Below are 22,322 nucleotides of genomic sequence, written 5' to 3'. Positions count from 1 at the left end.
CTAGAGAAGCTGCTGAAAGTAAAAGCTCTTGCATGTGCCCAGCTAGAGTTGTGTTTATCTTGCACTAAAATCCTGAGTACAGAAGAGCTGAAGACCTGGCAGCCATTTCCAGAGGAGATGTTTTGTTGCTGCTGCTGTGAAATCTGTAGCTCATCTTTGGATGCTCAAAAGGGTAATTTGATATCTATGTGTTTGGAGTAAGATTTTAAACACCACTCTGCCTCTATAGGCTTTCCTATTCCCTTACTTACTCAGTACTAGGATTATCTACATTATATCTTAGTTTTTTGTTCAGATGATTATTGTACAATATGATGTTTTGCTCATATGAACAGTATAAATATATCTGCAGGTATAATTGTGGGCAGTGCAAGCCATGGAATTAAACAGTCTTGAGGAAGCAGAGAGGAAGGAGAGGGCATTTTTTAGCATTCTGTCTAAATGTTTGCTATGTTTTAGCAATAGGAACTAGTGAGCTACAGTTTTCAGCAGTTACAGAAGAAAATGAAATTATAAGAGAACTGAGGCTGGTCTCTCTAAATGTGGGTGCAGGATAAACACCTCTGCAGAAGGCAAATTTGGAGAGGATTTCTTTGTCCAAGTGTGAAACCCAAGTGCTGTTTGTGCTACAGTCCTTTCGTTGGCAGTTTTGTGTTTGTGAAAAAGGTCCTCAGAGTTATTTTATTTTATGACTCTTGTACCACTGTTATTTTTAATTTTGCTCTGTTAACTAGTGCATTGTGCAATAATTACTCCCCTGCTTTGATTCTCAGCCATTATTTTTAATGAGTCTTGAGAAGAGAAACCTGTGGGAGAACTGCATGCTCTGTGTTACATCCCCATGGAACTGAACGTGCATCTCATCTGGATGAGTTCACAGCAGCCCTCGATTTTTGAGTAACATGGATATTTTCTTCTTCACAGGATTGAGTTTGCTCTAAAAGAAATCATGTCATCAGGAGGAGCTGAAGATGATATTCCTCAAGCAGAGAGGAAAACGGTGACAGACTTTTGCTACTTATTGGATAAGTCTAAACAGCTCTTCAATGGCTTAAGGTTAGTGCATCTTTGACAGTGTTCTTTCAGAAGAGCCTTGGAACACACACTTCAGTATGTGATGCTGAAGTCAGTTGTACAGTGAACATTTTGAACTCAAACCCAGTAAGTTTGTTTAGGAGAGAACAATGCATCTGTGTATGGGTAGTTTGGGACCGTGTGTAAGAATGTCTGTAGGAGTAGAGGTTCCAGTTAATAGTAAACTAGGAGTTGGAAATTCCCTGAAATGGATAGAATTTGTACTGAAGTGTTGTGTATGAAGTGCACAATTAAGGACTAGGCGTGGCTGTGTACAATCAACAGCGTGCAAGTCCAAACCACCACAGTCTCTGTGCCAAGAAAAAAGGGATGAGGAGGATTGGCTTAGGTGGGAGGAAAGGAGAAGATGGAATATTTTTTGGGAAGAAATCTAGGACCGGATAGACAGAAACATTCAAACCATACCCTGTATGTGTCTGGTGAAAGAAATGCTTAAACTGAACTGTGGAGAAAGGTAAAAGCTGCATTTATCTACAAAAGGTTTCTCACAACAACTAGAAAGTCTGGCTGTTTTGTCTGCAGGCAAAAAAGAGTAAAGGGAGTTCAAGGAAAGTCGTTCAGGTTTGGACAGTAATGTAGACAATCCTCTTTTGTCAGTATATGCTGAGTTAAACATTATGTATTCGGGAGCTGGTTATTTCTAAGCTTTGCTGTAGAGTCTCTTAAGCAACATGAGTTTGAGCTCGTATCTGGTTGGCAGTGCAGCCTCTTACTGGTCTCTGAGTAATCCTGTATGTTTGGGCCCATATAGCTTGCTGTTAGTCAAACACAGATGGTTAGCAAAGATGTTTTTAATTCCTCCGCCCCCCGCTATTGATAATCCTTTCATGTGCTTTAGGAGTTGATTAACAAATCCAAAACAAACAGTTTGTGCTCCAAAATCTGAATGGTGAATGGGCAGTAGAGACAGGGAGTTCTTGGTGATTGCATTCGACACCCCGTGAAAGAGAGTCTAAAGCAAAAGGACTGAGATCTTGAGGCCAGGATTTCCAGGACCATATATGACATTACACTGGCTTTCTGATATTCCTTTGTACTCTTCAGTGACTCAGGCCAAAATTTCAAGCAAGCTCCATCACAGAATCACAGAATATTCTGAGTTGGAATGGACGCACAAGGATCATCGAGACTGTTGTCTGTCTCCATGATAGATCTTGCTTGGAATTTTGGCCTGAGTCCCTGAAGAGTACAAATGAATCCAGTTCATGTGTGGCTGTGTGTTGCTCAGTTCAGATCAGAGAGGTGGCAGAGTACCTCCAGTCTGTCTGTCTCTTCTCTGAGCGTGGAAGGAGTTAGTGCTCGTATCAGATTTCCAGATGAGAGATATAGTTTCTGTGTATATCTGTGGTACTTTGCCAAAAAGAAAGCTTCTTGTCCAGCTAGATGAAAAGAAAATGGAAAATACCTTTGGATGATATATGGCCAATAAAAATAGAGAGATGGCCTTCAGCAGCCAGTTCTGCTATCTGAAAACAAGAACATTCTCGAATGGGAGCCTGCCTCTGTCCTTACTGTAACCTGGCACAGTTAATGTTCTTCTTGTGCTGAACTTGATCACCATTTCACCTCTAAGACCTGTGATTGCCAAGGGCATAATGACTGGATAAAGCAACATTATAATTCTCAGGTATCTCATCTGTTAGTGCTTGTTCTCTGGGGAATTCACCTGAAAATAACTTGGCAAGCATCCCAATTCTTAGTCTGGTTGCTTGCTTTTCCCTCCAGCATAATAAATGCATCTGATACATTTCTGCCACCTTCTGTTTTGAAGATGATGATGGCCTTTGCTGCTGTGTTTTATGCCATTCTCTTGTCCCTACCACATTTTGTGGAAAAGAAGTGACGGAGGAGGGAGAGGAGAGCACTGATTTCCTTCCTAAAACCTCCTCTGGGCACTTCAGCTACAGGGAGCTGAGCCTATGGCTGTGTTGGCAGCTGCTTAGCTGTTGCTGCTGCCAAAAATTGCAAGGGCTCAGCCTGCCACGTCTTTGTTTCAGTAGCATTTCCTTCCTCTCTTCCCAATACAGATGCCAAATACAGCATTTGAGGAAAACATATGATGGTCTGCCAAGGTTGCTGCTTGAAAGTGTACTTTGTGCTCGTGCTCCTGGTGATACCATCTCCAGTGGCCATGCCTGGGGTAGTGCAGAGGGGACAGTGTCTTTCTAGCATCTGTACCCTGGGCTACAAGTTAGGAAAAACTGCTAAAGAAGTATGTTCCAATGGCTCTCTTTTCTGCTTTCCCCACTCCCACTTGCTTTTTTCTTGGAAAAAGGCTGGAAAGAGGGAGGGTGTTAGGAAGCAGTTTTTCACGGTGTCCTGTCACTGGTATTATTTTCTTTTTAATGTTAAAAAGTGCTTAAGTGTGTTCAGTATCACAGAGGAGCTTGAAATTTTAAGAAATTAGAAGACTTTTCACAGCTACATTTTGGGGAAGTGATCATCTCCTGTACTGGGCGCTGCTGAGACACCTTGAGTCCTTTGTCCAGTTCTGGCCCCTCACTGCACTTCAAGAAGGACATTTAGGTGCTGGAGCGTGTCCAGAGAAGGGAACGGAGCTGGGGAAGGGTTTAGAGAGGAGCAGCTGAGGGAGCTGGGGGGGCTCAGCCTGGAGAAAAGGAGGCTCAGGGGGGACCTTCTGGCTCTGCAACCCCCTGACAGGAGGGGGGGAGCCGGGGGGGGGGTCGGGCTCTGCTCCCAGGGAACAAGGGACAGGAGGAGAGGGAACGGCCTCCAGATGTGCCAGGGGAGGCTCAGGTGGGACATCAGGAAGAATTTCTCCCTGGAAAGGGTGGTCAGGCCTTGGCTGGGGCTGCCCAGGGAGGTTTGGAGTCCCCATCCCTGGAGGTGTCCCAGGAAGGCCTGGATGTGGCACTGAGTGCTCTGGGCTGGGGGACAGGGTGGGGATCGGGCACAGGTCAGACTCCATGATCTCAGAGCTCTTTTCCAACCTTAATGATTGTGGGATTCAGGGTTACAGTGTGTATTTTGTAGCACCAGCTATTTTGTAGATTTCTAGTAAGATGCAAGTGTGGAACCTTAGTTTTGTTCCACACTGCTGCTGCTTTAGAAACAACAGGAGCCTCTTTAGCCTCAGGTAGTGCTGCAGGTGTACCTTACCTGCTGTGGTCCTGGGAAGGGAGTGGCTTCTCCCACCGACCGCACTGGTGTGGCAGGTTATGGGGAGTGCCCTGGTGTGGTTGTGCCTTTGTGGGTTATTAGAGTCTGTGGGGAAGCTACACCACTGTTATCCTGCTGCTGCTCAGTTCTGGGAACAGGAGCTTGTAATTACTAGAAGCCCATGAACATAAAAGGAAATTGTCTTTTTTATCACCTGTCAAAACTGTGAATGTATTTAAAGCTTTGAATATTAAACTTGCAGTTATTGTAACCTCCCTCTTTGAAGCATACTGCTGAGTCCCCAGGACTTTCTCAACTTCTTTACATCTCTGGAAGTTGTCCCTGTGTGACAACTTCCATGTGGTGCTGGCCAAGCACACCTCAGCACCTTTAATTGGGTTTCAGCCAGTATTATCTGGCTTCTGCCAGCAGCATGGCTGAAATGAACTACTGACAGAGAATTAATTATGAGCACATAAGTAGTGCTGGTCTTTGCTGAGACAAGGAGTACAGCAAGAATTCGATAAAATTCTGGACTGTCTGTGGAATTTATCCACCAGCCACTCTAGTGCAGCAAGGGAACCAGTTTTCCCAATGTGGGAAACCCATCCTTTTAGAGCATCTGAGTTTGTGTCTTCATGTCCTGTTTGGAATGCCTTAAAAGCCAAAAAACTGGAAACGGTTTCCACTTGTTGGAGGCTATTGTACTGTCCTAAATCAAGACATCTCCACTCCCTCCTCTGCATCTGGATTCCTTTGGCTGTCCCTTTCTCCCTCCTGCAGTGGTGTCCAGCCTGAGTGCATGCTCCAGCACTGCCTGTTCTGAACCAGCAGCCTGGGCTGGGTACACTCTGCAGGAACCTGAGCCTGCTGTCTTTGTCTCTCCATAGCGTTCTGGTGTCCTTCTGTAGATCTGGAAGCAGTGAAATAAAGACCCATAATATAGGTCTTTAGTTCTGAAGTTGGGTGTCTAATTGCTTCTGGGTCATGTATTCCCTGTCTCCATCAGTGAGAGGATCTGTGTTAATAACCCACTCTGCAGTCGAGCCAGGCTTTAGGGTTCTTTTGAGGTGTTTCTCCTCTGGTCCTATTAAAAAACCTGCACTATATGTCCTCTTTTGCCTATGCATCTGTTTTCTCACAGCCAAATTTCTTGGTACATGTGATATTGAGCACACAGAGCAGTAAATGGATGGCAGGAAGGGCAGCTCCTGTCTGCGAGAAGCTGTGGTGAAACCACGCTAATGTATTGTCATAAATGAAGTTTTATTACAGCCATGTCAGAATACTATCAAAAGAACAAGTGCTACTGTCTGTTTCCATGGAGATCTTTCCCGTTCCCTGGGGAGCCGAGGAATCCGTGGTATTGTGCAGCTATGCCAGCTGCAATTAGGAGAGCACGCTGCTTGAGGAATATCCGTGTGGACACCCAGCAGCGGCCGTGGACAGCAGTGGCCAAACACATGGACACTGTGCTAACACAGGCTTCTTAAAATGACACTAATTTTCAGATACTCGGATCTAACACAGCACAGTGAGTTGGGCTGGGCTTTACCAGAATGTTTAGGCTAGGAGGAAGGTATGGAATTGGGGCGACAGGTGAGGTATGGAGAGTGTATTAATTATCTGACTGATGAGGGATAGATGCATGAGCATGATCAGAACACAGGTACCTGCTTACTTCCTAATGGCTGCACATACCTGCTTCTCGGTGTCTGAGAGAAGGGCATTTTCTTGTTCCCATATGTTAGACCTTTGCTCAAATGTCCTGAGCAACTTGGCCTGGAAAGCTCAATTTACTACTGGTAGGGTTTTTTGAGTCAGGTCCCTAATTCAGTCATTCTATAAGTTAGTGCTGGGGAACTTTGATTTGTATAATTTTTTTTAAATGATCCATTTTAGCGTTGTTCTGTATTTGTATTCACTTTTTATTTTTACTTTTTAACACTGAATCCTGTGGATGTGCTAATTAAATTAAAGCTGTCTCTTGCTATATCAAAGCCTCCAGTGTATCTTGGGCATTTGTTGGACAGTGCCTTAACTTCTTTTGTTTAGCTAAAATGTTTACATCTATTACAAGAGAAAGTGGTGCATCATTCCTTGCAGTAAATGCTGTAGATTTGCATGTGTTGTATCAAGCTGTATCTGGATGATGCTGGTGCCCTGAAGCATGTGTTTATATTCCTGTTCACCCTTGGCTACACCAGCGTATGTGCCAGGATGTTGAGCAGCCAATTGCAAGTTTGAGGGGATTTTTTTTTTTTTTTTAAATTTGGTAAAATCCTGCACAGTTTCCTTGGCATCTTCCTGCATCTTCCAGCACCAAGTCCTGGAATGTTTTTCCAGGCTGGTAACAGATTAATTTTACATGTAGTAGCTACACTAGGTCCCTTCAAACTGTGTGGGAAGTACAGTTGGCTGACAAGCAAAGGAATATTAATTTCCTTTCCTACCTTGGGTGCTGTTAAAGCAATTACAATGATCAGAAACATACCAGAATGCTCTGAAATCATATGTGCTGCTCTGCTTCTCTGACTCCTTCAGAGGACATGGCAAGGTTTCCTAAAGATGGTGGTTCCCTTGGTCTCCACCCTCCAGGCTTGGAAGTGGAATGTGCTGCTCTTCTGTGCCCGTGTGCTGAAGGTGGTACATTAACCAGCACAGTGATTTGAGAGAGCATTCCCTGGAGAAATCAGTCTTGAATCAAATGAAAGATTGTGCTGTCTTGGAAAAGCTATTCCACTTCTACTTTCTTCTACCTTCTTTGAATCAGCTTCAGTGTATATTTGTAGGCAAGATGTGCTCAGTGAGACTGAGGGGTTTGGTGTCCTCTGTTGCACTTGTTCCAAGATTCAAGTCACTCCCAGGTGACAACCCTCTGTGAGGATCGAGAGCACAAACCTTTAAAGCCAAAATCCTTAGGAATACATCGTAGTTGTGGAGTGGAAACACACCACAGCATGGAAATCCAGTGGAGAATGAAGGCAGAACTGAACTGGGTTGGCTAATTCACAGCACTGGAGACTGGTATGAAAACACCAGAAAGTCTCACGTTGTGACATGTCACTAACTATGAGTTAGAGGGTGACAAATATTGTGGTGGTGATGTAATGTGACCTGGCAAGTGTTCACTGTGAACATCCATGTGCTGGCCTGACCTGGTGACATTTGGACAGTGGGTTTGTTGGTGATGTTATAAGCTCTGCTTCTGAAACACAGCAAACAGCCTGATCCATTTAAAAAAGATTATTTCCTTAATGAGTTGGAAGAAATATTATGATGATGCACAAGTCTAAATGAACTAATTTCTATTAGATTATTCTGCTTGCTCTTGGGTGAGGTTTTTTTTTACTGTGGTATTTTAAGAGTCCAATTTAGCTTTCTGTACATATAACCATAAAATTACTTCTCTTTTAGCAAGACTATAAGATGTTTTATATCCCCTGTGGCATGTAGGAACATGGTTGTTTCATATTTGGAGTGATCCAGTAACAACAGGTTCTGAGAAACTCCAGGAATCATGGTTCTTCTAGTTTTGGGTGCAGGCAGAATTCTAAAGTACTGCAAGTCAATCCTGAACAAAGCTGCTCTGACTTGGACACAAACAGGCTGCTGTCACATTGGGCTGACTGGAATGTGCTCCCTTACTCTGCCTTTGTCACTGTCTCTTGCAGGGATTTACCTCAGTACGGGCAGAAGCAGTGGCAGTCCTATTTTGGGCGAACGTTTGATGTTTACACCAAACTCTGGAAGTTCCAACAGCAGCATCGGTAAGGGAATGTTGTAGGCAGATGAGCTGTGTGGGTTTCAGCACAGCTTTAATCTCTGGTATGCCCAGGGCCCCAGCTAAGATTGAGATTTCACTGTGCTGTTCAAGCATGAAGGGAGGGAACAGCCGCTTCCTGCAGTGCTCACAGTCTAATGAATTAAAATGTTGCAGAGTTTTCAGTGCGACTTTTTTAACAAACCCTTTTGCTCTACCTGAATGTGTGGTGCTTTAATGTCTTACTGAGGAGATGATGGATTCTGCAGAGCAGAACCCATCTGGAATGGTGTGAAGCCTCTTGCTGCAGCGTGGGCTCTGATCCTTCACACCTTCCTCTGGCTGCGTAGTCTGAGCGTTCTCCCGGGAAGTTGTGACCTTTTGTTGTGTGTATTTTGTGCATCACACTTTTGTCTGGTTCTCGCAAGTTAATGCAAGATAAACGGTCCTTGTTCTGGGGGGTGTGTGCTGTTGGCTCTGTAGGGGCTGCTGCTGGGAATGCTGCACCAGGAACGAGAGCTGAATTTGGCCCTGCAATGGCTCTTTGTCTTGTCTGGTGGTTTGTTCTGGGAAATTCGGGAATGCCTTTTAATCTTTCTTTTCTCTCTTGCAAAATAGACAAGTATTGGACAATCGGTATGGGTTGAAGAGGTGGCAAATTGGGGAAATTGCTTCCAAGATTGGGCAGCTCTATTACCATTATTAGTAAGTAAGCACAGAAGAGGATTCAGTGGGGAATGCAGGGTTAGTGCAGTTCCCTGCCAAATGTCTGGATGCTCAGTCAGGAGGAATCAGTGATTGGGCTGAGTCATGATGCCTGTTTCTGAATGAGGGCCCTGGGGACTGCATGGGGCTGCAGGGAGAGGTACCTGTGAGCCTGGTACCACATTGCTGCTCACACTGATACTGCCTGAGGACTTATCTCCTGCCACCAAAGTGTCTTCCATGCGTGCTGCATTGGACTGTCCTGCAAAAGTGTGATTTACAAGTTTGGGAGCTTAGTGTTCCTTTAAACTTTCCAATGAACCCATCACCTGTACATATGGGTGCAAGATGGGCAGCTTTGATTGTTATCTGAAATGGCATCCAGGCTCTGAAATCTGGCTTCCCAGAATGAGGGTCTGGCTTTCATATGATGTTACTTGAGGAAGGAGTTTTGCTGTGGATGCACAAGCGGGTTGAGGGGGCAGGAAGGGAGGGTTTGGCTTGGATTTCCATCTGAGGCAGTGAGCTAATCTGATTCTTCCTCTGCAGCCTGCGCACCTCAGAAACCAGCTATCTCAATGAGGCTTTCTCCTTCTACTCAGCAATTAGGCAGAGGTCATACTACTCCCAAGTCAACAAAGAGGACAGGTATGTCTGAATGGATGCCCTTGTTTTTTCAAGACTGCAATAGTGCAAGGAAGCAGCAAAGAGCTATAAACTGTAAGGTTTGAAGAGCCAACCATGATATCTGACCCCCATGCCTTTCTCACAGAAGGAGACTGTGGAGAAGGGGGAGGCTGTGGCTTTCTTAGATATTTTTTATGTCCCTGTACCCAATTTTAAAGGAACCTCTAAGCAGCTGGGGAGCTATTGATCACCGTATGAATTCAGTCAGAACTCTTAATCTGCAAGTGTTCAACAAACTCTGTTCTCAAACTCCTCCTCTCCTTTACCCCAGTACCTAGCTCTGTTCTATTTTATTCTCAAGTTTGGCTGTCGTGTTTTTGTTGTTGTGTTTAGGCCTGAATTGGTGGTTAAGAAGCTGCGTTACTATGCAAGGTTTATAGTGGTTTGTCTCTTGCTCAACAAAATGGATGTTGTGAAAGACCTTGTAAAGGTACGTTAAAATAAAGTTAAAGGTGCTGAGGGGTGGGAGGTTGCTGATCCTCACTTTTCTAGTCTATCTGACATCCTACATAGTGAACATCTGCTGTGATTCAGACATTTAGTAATGACACTTTAAGCTCAAATGATTTGACAGGGTTGTTTGAACACGAAGTAAAAATATTCCAATAGCTGCAGCCTAGACAGGGAGGTGCCCTGTAACTGCAGCAGAGGAACACCAAGCTGCTCCCCACAGCATATGCTTCCCAGCCCCTCCGACAACCTCGCTGCAAGCAGCTCCTGGTCTTGACAGTTTTGTGTAGGTTGCATTGCTGTCTCTGTGTCTGAGCTCCCTTGAACTGCTAGCTTAGCTTAGCAGCAGCTGAAACAGCCACACCATTCCCTTTCTCAATGTATTTAAAGTCACTTGTAAGCTGAAATTTGAGTCCTTGGCATCCGTAGCTTATGGTAATAACCAGTGACAGAGCTGCTTGTGAGTGGGATAGTTAACTCCAGATATTCTTTGCATTTGGACTTACTTAAAAGACAATTTGCATTGCCAGAGCTGAGTGCAACGTTGGCATTCTGTCTGCTGAAAGAGCGCGTTTTGGCTGGCATGTTAGTCAGAAGTGTGCTGCATATGTTCTCAAGGAATTTATTTGTTATTCTTAAAGGCCAGCACAGCTAACCAAATGTAAAGTTACTGCCTGCCTGTTAGACTGTTGGTTTAAGAAGTGACTGTGTCTGTCTTTCAACTGTCTACATCAGGAGCTGTCAGATGAAATTGAGGACTACACTCACCGTTTTAATACTGAAGATCAGGTGGAGTGGAACTTGGTTCTTCAGGAAGTGGCAGCATTTATTGAGGTGAGAATACCATTTCCTTATAGTTGTTTATTCAAAAGTAAGATTTTCTGTCTTGTTCACCGAAGTGGTGCTGTATCACCACCTCTGAGGTAAGCACGGGCAGGGACAGTGTGCCTGTCCCATTTGCTCACTGGTGTGTTCGTGCCACAGCCCTTAACACGAGTATTTCAATATTGCCAGAAGGGGTGGCAGCATTACCATTCACTCACCTCCTTTGCTATTCATTTCTAGGAAGGCAAACTGAAATAGGGCAGAGTTATTCTGAAGGAAGGAATATTTAGTTTATTTTGTGTGAATTTGTAAGGCTGTTGATGCTATTTGACTGCTCAGGTATAGAGAAGCTAAAGCAGAGTCCATGTCATTGGAGGCAGTATGCTTGTCTATTTGCTGTACTTTCATGTGCTTGTACCATGTATTTTTTGCAGTCCCTAAGAACTTTGCCTTTCCATGGGGGAAGGCATTACCCTGTAGCCTGCATGCAAATATACAAATATGTGTACAGCAAAGTAATTTAAAAAATCTGCCTCAGTTACGAAATGTTCTGTAAGTGACGAGACCTTTGGACTTTTCTCTGACTGCAGATCTGTATGTTTTCTGAATTCCTGATTTATTCTGGTTGCTTTTTTTAGGCAGACCCTGTCATGGTTTTAAATGATGACAACACCATTGTAATCACCTCTAACAGGCTTTCTGAGACGGGAGCTCCGTTGCTGGAGCAGGGGATGATAGTGGGACAGCTTGCTCTTGCAGATGCACTCATTATTGGGAACTGCAACAACCAGGTAAAAGAAATTCTGGAGACTTGGGTCTACATCTTTGGAGTTCCCCCTTGACAACCTTTCTTATCATTCAGCAGCAAATCCAATAGAGGAGAACTTTAAAATATTTTTATTGTGATGTTTGCAATGGCATCAAGAAGAAGAGATTCTCAGAAATAGGAGCTAAAAATGAAATGTGAGATATTAGACCTGTGGTACTGACCTCTTACTGCTTATATTCATCATGTCAATTAAGTTGATACAATTGATTTTCATATATTGGATTGTTCTTAACATTCAAGCATGAGAGACCTCTGAGATATATCTTGAAAAAGCTTGACTTAAGCTTTCATGTGATGTACTCCAGTTTGTTGCAACTTCAGTGGCAACAGGAAGAGGTTTTCAAAAGACATTCAAAGTCCTTTTTTTTTACATGATGATAGTGAGGTTGTACAAACTTCATGACTTCTCTCTGAGCTCTTTTTTCAGGTAAGCAAGGCAGTTACATCTAAACTGCACTTCGTGTATCTCTGTAAGATTTTGTCTGAATTTATAGTCCATAGCTATTTCAGCACTTGATTTGTAAGCAGCCTGGAAAAGTCTGTCACTTGGAAGCAGGGGTCTGCACTGCAGTGACCTGTCTGGGTAGACCAGTTACAAGTAGACTTTGTCCTCAGTGAGCTTTTCCAGAAGTCCTTCACAGCTCTTTGGAAATTCAAAGAGGGCACTGGCGGATCCCTGAGAAAGAGAGAATGGTCTGTCTGGTGTGCAGTGGAGTCTCTTACCTGGATGATTCCAGAGAAATGCTGTTTAATGTGTATCTGTCAGAATAAACTGTTTGACTCTCTTGCAGGTGAAGTTCAGTGAGTTGACAGTGGACATGTTCCGCATGCTGCAAGCGCTGGAGAGGGAACCCATGAACTTGGCATCACAAATGAACAAACCTGGAATGCAGGTAAGTTCCACTTCAGTGACAAACCTGGCAACAGATCTTAACTGGGCCTTTCATTTGTTTTATTTTAAATAGTATACTCCTTCAGTATTGTCACTGTGCAGAGCAGGTTAGTAAAGATGGTGTAACCTACTGGAAGTTAGTGAAGAGTAGCTCAAACCTGGACTCATCAGGTTGCTAAGTCATCTGAAAGTTAATATCCCCTGCTGAGAAAGCATAAAAATATTTTAGCTGGGAACATAAGGAAATACGAAGAATTTAATTATTTATTTGCGATGAAGAGTGAATTTTGTCACTCCTTTCTTGGACGATGCTTTAGAGAGCAAGAAAGATTTAGGTAACATGTTTAAATGGGGCATACTACAAAGTTGTGGTATCAATACTGTGCAACTTGCTTTACTGTGTAACAGGAAATGCACCGTGGGCAGACCATTTGTGTAGGAAATGTGTTGGAGATGAACATTCTAATAAGTAGAAATTTGGAGGGTTTTGAAACTGCTTTGATAATATCTGGTTTTGGGGGTTTTTTGAGTAGTGTTTTTGTTTGTTTGTTTGTTTAACAGGAATCGACAGAGAAACCAGCAAGGCGGGAAAACCCCCATAAATATCTCCTTTATAAACCAACTTTTAGCCAGCTATATACATTTTTAGCAGCATCATTTAAGGTTTGTGAAATTGGTGAATTTATTTGTAAGAAAAATATCCAGGATAGTTTGTGACACTGAATAAAATGTGGATCTGCACTGATCTGGAGAACAGAAAAATCTTAAAAGTGTTCTTTTACTTCATGTCATGCCAAACATAATCCAAAATCAGGGAAGTACCTCAGGAAATGGTTGCTCTTCAGCACTGTATAGCTGCTAAATCTCCAGTCCTGTATCCCATTCAAACTGTATCCTGCACAAGCTGTAGTTTTATCTGCCTGTCTTATTTTCTTACCCCCTGCTGTCCTCCAAGCCAGTTATCTATACATTTGTAGATTTTTTTAATACAGTTACTGCACTTATTTTAATTTATCGAAGTTGCTGGGCTCATTGTGCTTAATGCTGACTGGTACAAGTCCACAACTTAGGATTTAGTAGTAAAACCAAAACATGAATCCTATAAAGAAACAAGTTTCAGTTTGTCTCCAGGAACAGCTGGTGAGGTGCAGGAAGTGCATCCTTACTTCTTAGAATTTTGTGTGCCTGCATGCTCAGCCTTTGGCAGAAATTAAAGGTGTCTGTTCCCTGATGCAAACGGCCCACTAGAAAGGTGGAAAATAGATTTCTTTTAGAGGTCTATACAGAAACTTGGATGTGTTGTGCTTGTTGGCCAGCTGAGAAGGACCACGGGGAAGAGACAGATGTTGCAGACTTTGGGGTATTTGGAAACAAACCTTCCTTTGTGAATTGTTTGGGAGTTAGGGTCTGTTTGGATCTTGGCAGCTTTTAATTTCCATATCTTGGAAAGCCTCAGATCTGGCTAGATAGTAAGAGAGCCTATGTGGAAGCAGATGCTTTTTCAGTGCAGCTTGGACCTCTGATATCAGCCTAGAGGTCTGTGTGGAGAAAAGTTACAGGCACATCATCGGGTGACCCTTGGGTCTGTGTACTGCCCTGGTGGGCAGAAGTAGCACAGTGATAATGACAATGTATTTATGAAGGTGATGGTTGAATATTAAAATAAACTTGACCTTTCTTCCCTTGCCACTCTCCTTGTCTGGGTTTCAGGAGCTGCCTGCAAACAGTGTGCTGCTGATCTACCTGTCTGCCACGGGCGTGTTTCCATCAGGTCGTTCGGATAGTGAAGGTACAATAAAGGAATGCTCCCTGTCATGAACAGGGCTTGAATTCTCTTTATGTTCCAGGACAAGTGACCAAGAAAGATGTCACAAAGCTCCTTTCAAAGACAAGTCAATTTGATTCTCCTGTCTACTTAGTAAGATAGCCTTTTTTTTTCCACAAACAATAATTAATTCTTTGTGTTTTAATTAATGTGCATTAACCTGAGAACTTTTCAAAGGACACATCCAGTTTTTGATGCATCTGAAGTATTAAAAGCTTCCCTAATTTTGAAGACCACGTGGCTCAGTTGATGCATCAGTGCAAAGTTCATAAAATGGCTCAGTGGCACTTTGTGATTCTTTCCATCCCCAGCACCAGGAGATGGGGGGTGAAAGGGCTGAAGCGGCTGCAGGGACTGGTCTATTTGCACGCTCGTTAACCTGACAATTCAAGCCCTTCTCATGATTTCGACAATTCCCCTCACCTCATCCTCCTGTTCTTTGCAATCTAGCAGAATATTTGGATGCAGCTGCAATGTAAAAGCTGAAAACTGGTTGGCTAAAGTAAACACAGTCCAAAGATCTGTTTATGTAATTCAAGAAAAAATCCAAATACCTTTTTAACATCCTAAATATTGTACAAACCTCATCTGTTTGAGACTTGCATTCCTTTATAAGATGCATGCCTTGTCCTCCCCGGTGCATGATTTATAGAGCTCTCAAAATGCTAAAAGAAAAAAAATCCCTGTCAGCTTTGGGTTGTGGCAGTGATTTTTTTAAATGCTTTTAACATTTTACTTCTTGCTGCAACTTGGTGGTAGGTTCTAACTGAAGCTTGTTCTCCAAGGCCTGTGGTATGTCCACCTCACTGCATGTGTTGTTTCAGCTTAAGACCTTGTGGTGGAAGCATCCAGGCTCAGTCACCTGAAGAGCTGCACAGTCAGAGTGCAGCTTTCCTTCAGTGCATCCCATCACAACTGCAATCTTTTAATAAGGTGGTGTGGTCAGCCCAGAGTTCTGCCTTATTAAAAGGGAGAGCAGCTGCAAGTTGCACTGTCCATTGCCTGCGAGCAGCTTGTGTTTGGCAGACGCGTGAGATGTTTGTAACTGTGCTAAATTAATGTCTGTTCTGTTCCTGATTTTGTATCCCCAAAGCTTCCCTTAAAATGGAAAGGTGCCTTGTATCCAAACCTGAAAAAATTGCATTTGGTGGCCAAATAGGGGTCAACCAGCTCTGCAAATGTATAACAGAATGAGGAAACCCTAATACTTTATTTTACTAATGTTAGTGACATTTCATATCCATACCAATGGCAGAAATATATCTTGATATCTTGTAGGATGTGATATTTTTTGTAGCCATTGCTTTCATCTTTGCTCTCTCCATCAGACAGTCAGGGCGTAGCTCAGTTGTGCAAACTTAGCAGAATACTTCGTTAGTTTACCATGGGAACACATGTTCAGGGTCTGTGCATGTGCAAATTGTGAATTCTGACTTTGAAATCTTAAAATACAAACCTTTGCTGCAGATTTGAAATCTGGTTAAATCTGTTTTGTCCTTTTGTCATTCTCTGAGCTCTCTCTTCTCCCCTTTGCAGTGTTATAACTGCAGATGATAATAATATATCCCTTATTTTTGATTAATTTAACTTTATTTTTTTATCAAATTCTGAATCTGGAATATGCAAACTCATACAGTAATTTTACAGAGGTATTGATTTTCCTGTTTCAGATGTGTAGTGGGTTTTAATCTTTTTGCTCTATAGTTTAACAAAAGCCAATATCTGGATCTTTTGTATTATGTTTGTGGATAAATAGTGAATAATTAAATTAGAAGTTATGAAGTTGCATTGCTTGCTTCTATTTGATAGATGCTGAAATTGCTAAGAGAGTATAACTGGAATATGTAGTTAGTGAAGGCTCCACATTCCCCTCTCCCCTCCTTACAAGTGCAGTAGTTCAGGTTCCTTCCGTTTTCTGAGATTTGTTGTTGCTTTCTCCCATATAATCGTTAAATCTCTCAGGGGTGTGTTGCCCCTGCTGATTTGAGCTTCCTTTGTCCCCTGTGTAGGTCCATATGACTTTGGGGGTGTTCTGACAAACAGTAACCGGGACATTATCAATGGGGACGCGATCCACAAGCGAAACCAGTCGTACAAGGAGATGCACTGGTAAGTGTCACAGTGGGACACCTGGGAGTTCAGAAAAATTTGTCTTCAATAGAGAAAAAGGCATCAAAGCCTCTGGAATTCGAACTCCTCAGTGCAGGACATCATGGTGGAGATTGGCTTGAAGTCGAACACTTAGAAATGAATGTTTAAATGATGATTTAAACACTTCAAAAGTATGGCTGTGACTTAATGTAAGTTCTTAATTACTGGCAAACTTCAGATTAATGATGGATGGTTTTGCGAGAAGATAAACATCTCTTGAACTAGTAACAAGTCCCATAGCCCATATTACAGAGAATACCAAGTGAGTTGTGCAGTTATTCCCTGAGGATGAATCCGAGGCCTGGGGCACGGGGAATCTGCTTGGTTTTTATCTGGATGTGGGCAGCTGTGTGGCTGAGCAGTTCTAGTGCTCTGTGAGGCGTCCCTTTCTCTTTCCAGCCTCCACCCTGGAGATCTCTACCCTTTCACCAGAAAGCCTCTGTTCATCATCGTGGACTCTTCCAACAGCGTTGCCTATAAGGTAAGACCCTTGGAGGCAGCTCCTCGTGTGGTAGGATACAGTGCCAACCCCTAGTTAGCTTACACTTTTAACAGGCCATTTTTTTAAACAGTTTGTATTCAGTCTTTCTTTTCTTTTGAGGTTGTGCATGCTAGTCAGGATCTGACCCTATGAATAGGAACAAGAAGGAGAAGCACATGAACAGCCGCTCATTGGAAAGTAATAAATCCTCCCGGAGGGAAAAAAGGTTCAAGATTTCCAAGGTCTCTGGTGGGAGGTTTATTTTTGTTTTATACCAAAGACAAATCTCGGTGTGTGTGCATGGGGGAGGGAGATAACTAATGTGCTTTTCTTTTTTCCAGTCATCCAACACTCAGTTGCTTTTAAGCAACAGAAAGGAGTCAAAGCATTGAGCCTGATCTTATAAAACACAGGGTGTCTGTGTCTGAACCAAGGAAGTAACAAGACTCAAATTAGCATCCAGTGTTACTGTAGAGTGGTATTTGCTTGGACACTGAGCCTCCTTCCTAGGGTGCTCTGGACTCACAGTAGAATTGCTCCATGCTAAATCACCTCTGGGAATCTGCAATTCGGGTAATACAGAAGCAGGCATTGCACTCGTAGTGGCCAGTTGAATCTGCAGAGCATTACACATTTATTTCATTCATGAATGGGGTAATAAGAATGTGCTATATCTGGGGAAAGTGCCACTTCTATCTTTCTTTTTATAGCTCCATTATGTGCAGTGAGGAAAGGGAACACCCACAGCTGTGTTTCGGAGGAGGAACAGGGACGTCTAGTGGCCAGAGGAACTTGTGCCCTGTTCGGTGTCCACAGTCTGTGCTGTTTGTTTGAAAGGCATTTGTTGGCCAAGGAGAGGTACTAAATAAGTGGTCAGTGTGATTTGGGATAGTTCTGTACTGAGCCAGGGAGCTCCTGCCTGACACTCAAATCTGGCCTCTCCGTTGGGTCTTTGCTTTGTTGGACTGTAATGTATCTCAGAGGGCTTTTTTAACATCACTGCATTTAAGTTCACCACACGAGGTTTCAGAGCAAATCTGGTTTTTTTAAATTCCCTTCTCCATTTAAAGGGAGGGAAGCACAATTGGAATGATTTACTTGTCTTTCTGAGAACATGAGTGTTTGGTAGGGATTTATTTTCCTTTGCTCTTTCCTGACATTCATTCCAGTATAACATCAGGAGGGTTGGTTTTGTTTCAGGGGAAGAAGTGTGGCTCAGGTTTGGTTTTTTGGTTTGGTTTTTTTACCCCCTTCCTTTTTAACAGAATTGCTGAAAGATGTCAAGTGGCTCAACTCTGTAAGAGAGTAAGGGATTCCTGGTCATCCTTAATTCAGATACAGACTGGGGTTCTGTGGACATCTTCGAGCTGTTTGGGGTGATGGATTTCCACATGTAGATTTGCAGCTCTTGTGAGAATAACTGTCAAGCATTTACAGTAGAATTTTCTCTTTGCATTACATTTAAATTTGATAATTAAATTTTCTTTCAATTTTGTGGGCACACAGTAAGCAAAACCGTAACCTCTACTGAGTTTCTTTTCCTTGTGCTGCAGAGAACTGACCGACAGTAGTGCAAAACCCACCAGTGCTCAGTCTGTTCAGCACACAGAGCAGCTGTGGGAGAGCAGTCCAGCTCTGCCTGTGTGGAAGGAGCAGAGAAATGGGAGTTTTGGAAGTACTTCAGGACAGGATTATAGAAGTGGCTGCTAGGAGCTCTGACCCAGATCAGAACCGTGTGGGCACAACTGTGAGGAATCTAAGAAATATGTTCAGCATTTCAGAAATGACATTCCACTTCCTCATGAACGTAGGCAGGCAGGTGTGTGGGGACAGGTTTAGGTGTCTTGTTCTGTTTTCCACTGAAGGGACATGGCAGAGCTCTCAGTGTCAGTGTTTCCTAGCCCTGGCACACTCCTCCTGTCACTGTGCTGTGCCTGCTGGGGTCCTTGTCCCCACAGTGCCCTGACAGGGCTGGCGTGTGACTGTCCCTGGGTGGGCTGGGAGGGGCTTTGTAGGCTCGAGCGCTGGCACGAACAAAGAGGGTCTGTGCAACTGTGTGAGAAGCTGAAATCAGTACTGCCTTTTTTCCACATGGCTGCCCTGATCTTTCCTGATAGGACAGGAGCTATCCTGACATTTAAATGTCACTGCTGGCAGTACCGGCAGGAACAGCAACTGCTCACACATCTTCTTCTGCAGCCCGTTCCTGCTCTCCTGCACGCATCCCTGTCCTCTCCCCCTCTCTGCAGGGCTGAAGTGGTGATGACTGAAAGTCAGTCCTGCCAGGAAGTGACTTGCCAGTTTGTCAAATCAGCGGCACTTGAACAGCTTCCTCCCTGTATATTTAGCTGAAAGTGGAAGATAACTGCAAATTGAGCGTGTCTACTGAAAGCCGTGAATTTTTTTTAACACTTCCATTTAAATATAGATGGCTGTGTGTTCTTGAAGGTTACCACTGCATATGTGGATGAAATAATATTTTTAGATCAATATCATCCTGTAGCTGTGGTTTTCTAGGATCACGGATCATGGTCAGATGCAAAGTCTTAAAATCAAACCAAACCAAACCCAAACCTACAGCCAGTGAGAATGCAAGGCCTTTGTCAGTGATGTGGTACAAATACTCATCTTAGCAAAGCCTACATGTGAAGTGACTTCTTTTGGGGAGTTCTTTTTTCAAAAGAGATGTACATGCATTGTAAAAAGCAGCAGTGCTTCTGTGGGAAACTTGAGTGCTGAAGTGATAAAACAGAGTCAGTTTTGAAACAAAATATGGATTATCCTTACTGGAGTCATCCATGCACTGAAAGGTAGGGCATTCCTTATCCAGAGCTGCTGTCAACACCTGGACTGCAGGGCAGGTTTTCCTGGTGCACCTTTGGCCCTCTGCTCCCAGCCATGGCTGTAAATGCTCCAGTTCCTTTGTTCCATGTATCCCACAGCTCTTTCCTGGGGAAATCAGGAGCGGGGTGGTGGTGAGTGAATCCTGGTGTTCACCTGGGCTCTGGTAGGCAGTAGTGTCTGGGCAGGAGCTGCTGGCAGGCAGTGCCTCCTGGCTCTGTGCTGTGGGTGTAGGGGGTGGCAGGAGCTTCTTCCTTCCACAGGGCACGTCTGGGTCAGGCTGTGGAGTTTCCCCCCTGTGCAGGACTCACTGGCTGTGTTGGCTTCACCTGCTGGGACAGAGTCCAGAGTGCTCCCAGATACTGCAGGGAGTGATACCTTGCTGAGATACCCGAGTGACCCGGGTTTGCTGTTGGCACTGTTCAACTGCAGTGGTGCTGCTCCTGGTGGCAGCTCTGCTTTGGTCTGTAACTGAGTGATACAAGATGGAATTAAACGTCAATCTGCTCGTGAAAACTGAGCATACACGTTACTGGAGAAGGTGAAACCTGCCAGTGTGTGTCCAGTACAAACCAGCAGGTCTTAGGTGACTCCTGGAGTTGGAAATGTTTCTTTGTAGTTCAGTTTCACCAATTCCTGGGCTGGCCTGGAGTTACTGTCTGCAAGAGAACAGTCTTTGTTTCTTCATTAGAGACCAAACCTTGGTATCCAGCATTATCAGTCTTTCTTGGGCTCCTAATGGACTTAGAGGGTTTTTAGGACTAGTCAGCACTCTGCCAAAGATGGGACATGTTTTATTTTGATTAGACTAGATTACTGTCTTTAGTATTTAGCAGATTAGATTAAATTAATTCTGTAAAACTAATTGAACTGAAATATACTGCCCGGAAGGGAAAGTTCCATTTGAATTACACAGAGACCAGAAGGAATTAAAAAATTAGCTTTTTGAGGATTCTACACAAGCAAATACTTCTGGTGTTGTATGTCTTACAGTCATAACCTGACAGTTTTAAGACTGTACTCTGCAGACGTATGTGTGGCACTCGTGTGCTCTGGATGCAATGGTTTGAGTCTGTGCTCTGAGAGGGTGCAGACACAATCACATCTTTTATGGCTTTGCAAGCCTGCATGGTTAAGAGAGCTGTTCTGGTGACAGCTAATGAGGTTATGTAAATGATTTTTGGCATTTTTTCCCTTTGTGATAATGATTTACCACCAGACAGATATGCAGTAGGACTGTTATCAGGTAAATGTTGCTGAAACTGGACAATGGTGGTGCTTGAGGTTCTGGAGAAATCCTTGTGCAATGGGACTTAGGCAATATTTAAGGTGCTGGTGCAGGGGGCATGAAATGAGTATTGTAAAATGAGGTTCAGTACAGCGGATATTAAGGTTATGACATACTTGTTTTAAAGGAAGCTCCTTTTAAAACTCTTCTCCTCTGGGCTTTCCTGTTTCATTAGATTTAGAAAGAAAAGGGGAAAGAAATGACTTTGACTGGACAGTTCAGTTGGTATTGAGGGAAGATGCAAGAGCTGTTTTGACCTGAAAGCCAATGGCTTTCACTGAAGAACATGATTTTTTTTAAAGTATTGTATTAGTACTGAATATTTCCATGAAATGAGTATCTGCTATCAGTACCAGTGAAATGAGAGAATTGTAATTCCTTTAAAATGTAGTGGGTTATATTCCTTCTATGTGTGATCTGAGTAAGTGACCTTGTCAGGCTCACTGGCAATGCTGAGCTGTGCAAGGGGCATTGGTGTCTCTGTCATTAATAGGATTTGTACCCTGCTGAATATTCAAGGCAAGCAAAGTGACCATCAATACTTCAAAACTCTTATCTGTTACAGAATTTCACAAACTTATTTGGACAGCCATTGGTGTGCTTGCTTTCTCCAACAGCATATCCAAAAGCATTACAAGGTATGTGCAGTATTGCATTTCCCAAGAAGTTGCAGTTGCATCGTGTGTCTATCCCAAACAAATAGAACTTGGATTCCTCAGGAAAAGACACCTTTTCACTCCTATGTAACCCCTAAATCAGGTTGACAGTCGCTGCAGTAATATGATAAAGTTTATTTACTGTTTAGGGTAAATAATTTATTCTAACACTGATGGTATTTCTACAATAAGCTGCAACAAGTGGCAGGAGCAGAGCCTCTCCTACACAGAGACTGAGTAAATTGCCATCCCAGCGCAGGATGATGGTTTTAGCACTGTGGGCAGCTTTGTTAGTCCCAGAAAGGGAGCAGAGACAGTTAAGGTGTCTTGGTGTTAATGCACGTCCCCAGCAAGGCTTTATTGCCAGTCCCTGATCAGATCTGCACGAGAGAAGGTGTAACTAACCCAGAGGAGTAGCTCCTCTGTTACGGAATTTAGCGGGTGAGTGACTTCATTCTGTGGCAGGGACAGCGTTTCTGTTTCATGTGCCAAATGTATCTCTTTGTCTATTGATTTATTTTTCCTTTTAGATCAGTCTCAGCGGGGTAGCCTCTTCACACTCTTTCTGAACAATCCTTTAATGGCATTCCTGTTTGTCTCTGGATTATCAAGCATGCGCAGAGGATTGTGGGAGAAGTGTCAGGATTACCTTAGGAAAATCAACCGGGATATTGCCCAGCTGCTGACCCACTCCCGGTCCATAGGTATGGCCTC

The 22,322-nt window shown here is 43.4% G+C and overlaps 1 protein-coding gene across 3 annotated transcripts in view; it reads left to right on the top strand.

Moving 5' to 3' along the window:
* The window catches only part of SCAI (suppressor of cancer cell invasion), a 38,072-nt gene that overhangs the window by 8,734 nt on the left and 7,016 nt on the right, over positions 1-22,322 (top strand). For all 3 annotated transcript variants that reach the window (XM_032708077.1, XM_032708076.1, XM_032708075.1), the window contains exons 2-15: positions 925-1,056; positions 7,890-7,985; positions 8,597-8,683; positions 9,233-9,331; positions 9,704-9,800; positions 10,556-10,654; positions 11,284-11,436; positions 12,266-12,367; positions 12,928-13,029; positions 14,077-14,155; positions 16,201-16,300; positions 16,742-16,823; positions 21,518-21,590; positions 22,139-22,312. In XM_032708077.1, the coding sequence (XP_032563968.1) occupies positions 950-1,056; positions 7,890-7,985; positions 8,597-8,683; positions 9,233-9,331; positions 9,704-9,800; positions 10,556-10,654; positions 11,284-11,436; positions 12,266-12,367; positions 12,928-13,029; positions 14,077-14,155; positions 16,201-16,300; positions 16,742-16,823; positions 21,518-21,590; positions 22,139-22,312 (1,450 nt within the window). In that variant the 5' untranslated portion in view covers positions 925-949. The remainder of the gene's footprint in view (positions 1-924; positions 1,057-7,889; positions 7,986-8,596; positions 8,684-9,232; positions 9,332-9,703; positions 9,801-10,555; positions 10,655-11,283; positions 11,437-12,265; positions 12,368-12,927; positions 13,030-14,076; positions 14,156-16,200; positions 16,301-16,741; positions 16,824-21,517; positions 21,591-22,138; positions 22,313-22,322) is intronic.

The sequence above is a fragment of the Chiroxiphia lanceolata genome, chromosome 21 (assembly GCF_009829145.1).
Source record: "Chiroxiphia lanceolata isolate bChiLan1 chromosome 21, bChiLan1.pri, whole genome shotgun sequence".
Lineage (NCBI taxonomy): Eukaryota > Metazoa > Chordata > Aves > Passeriformes > Pipridae > Chiroxiphia > Chiroxiphia lanceolata.
Note: the sequence above shows the minus strand (reverse complement) of the source record. Positions and strands in the feature narration are given on the sequence as shown.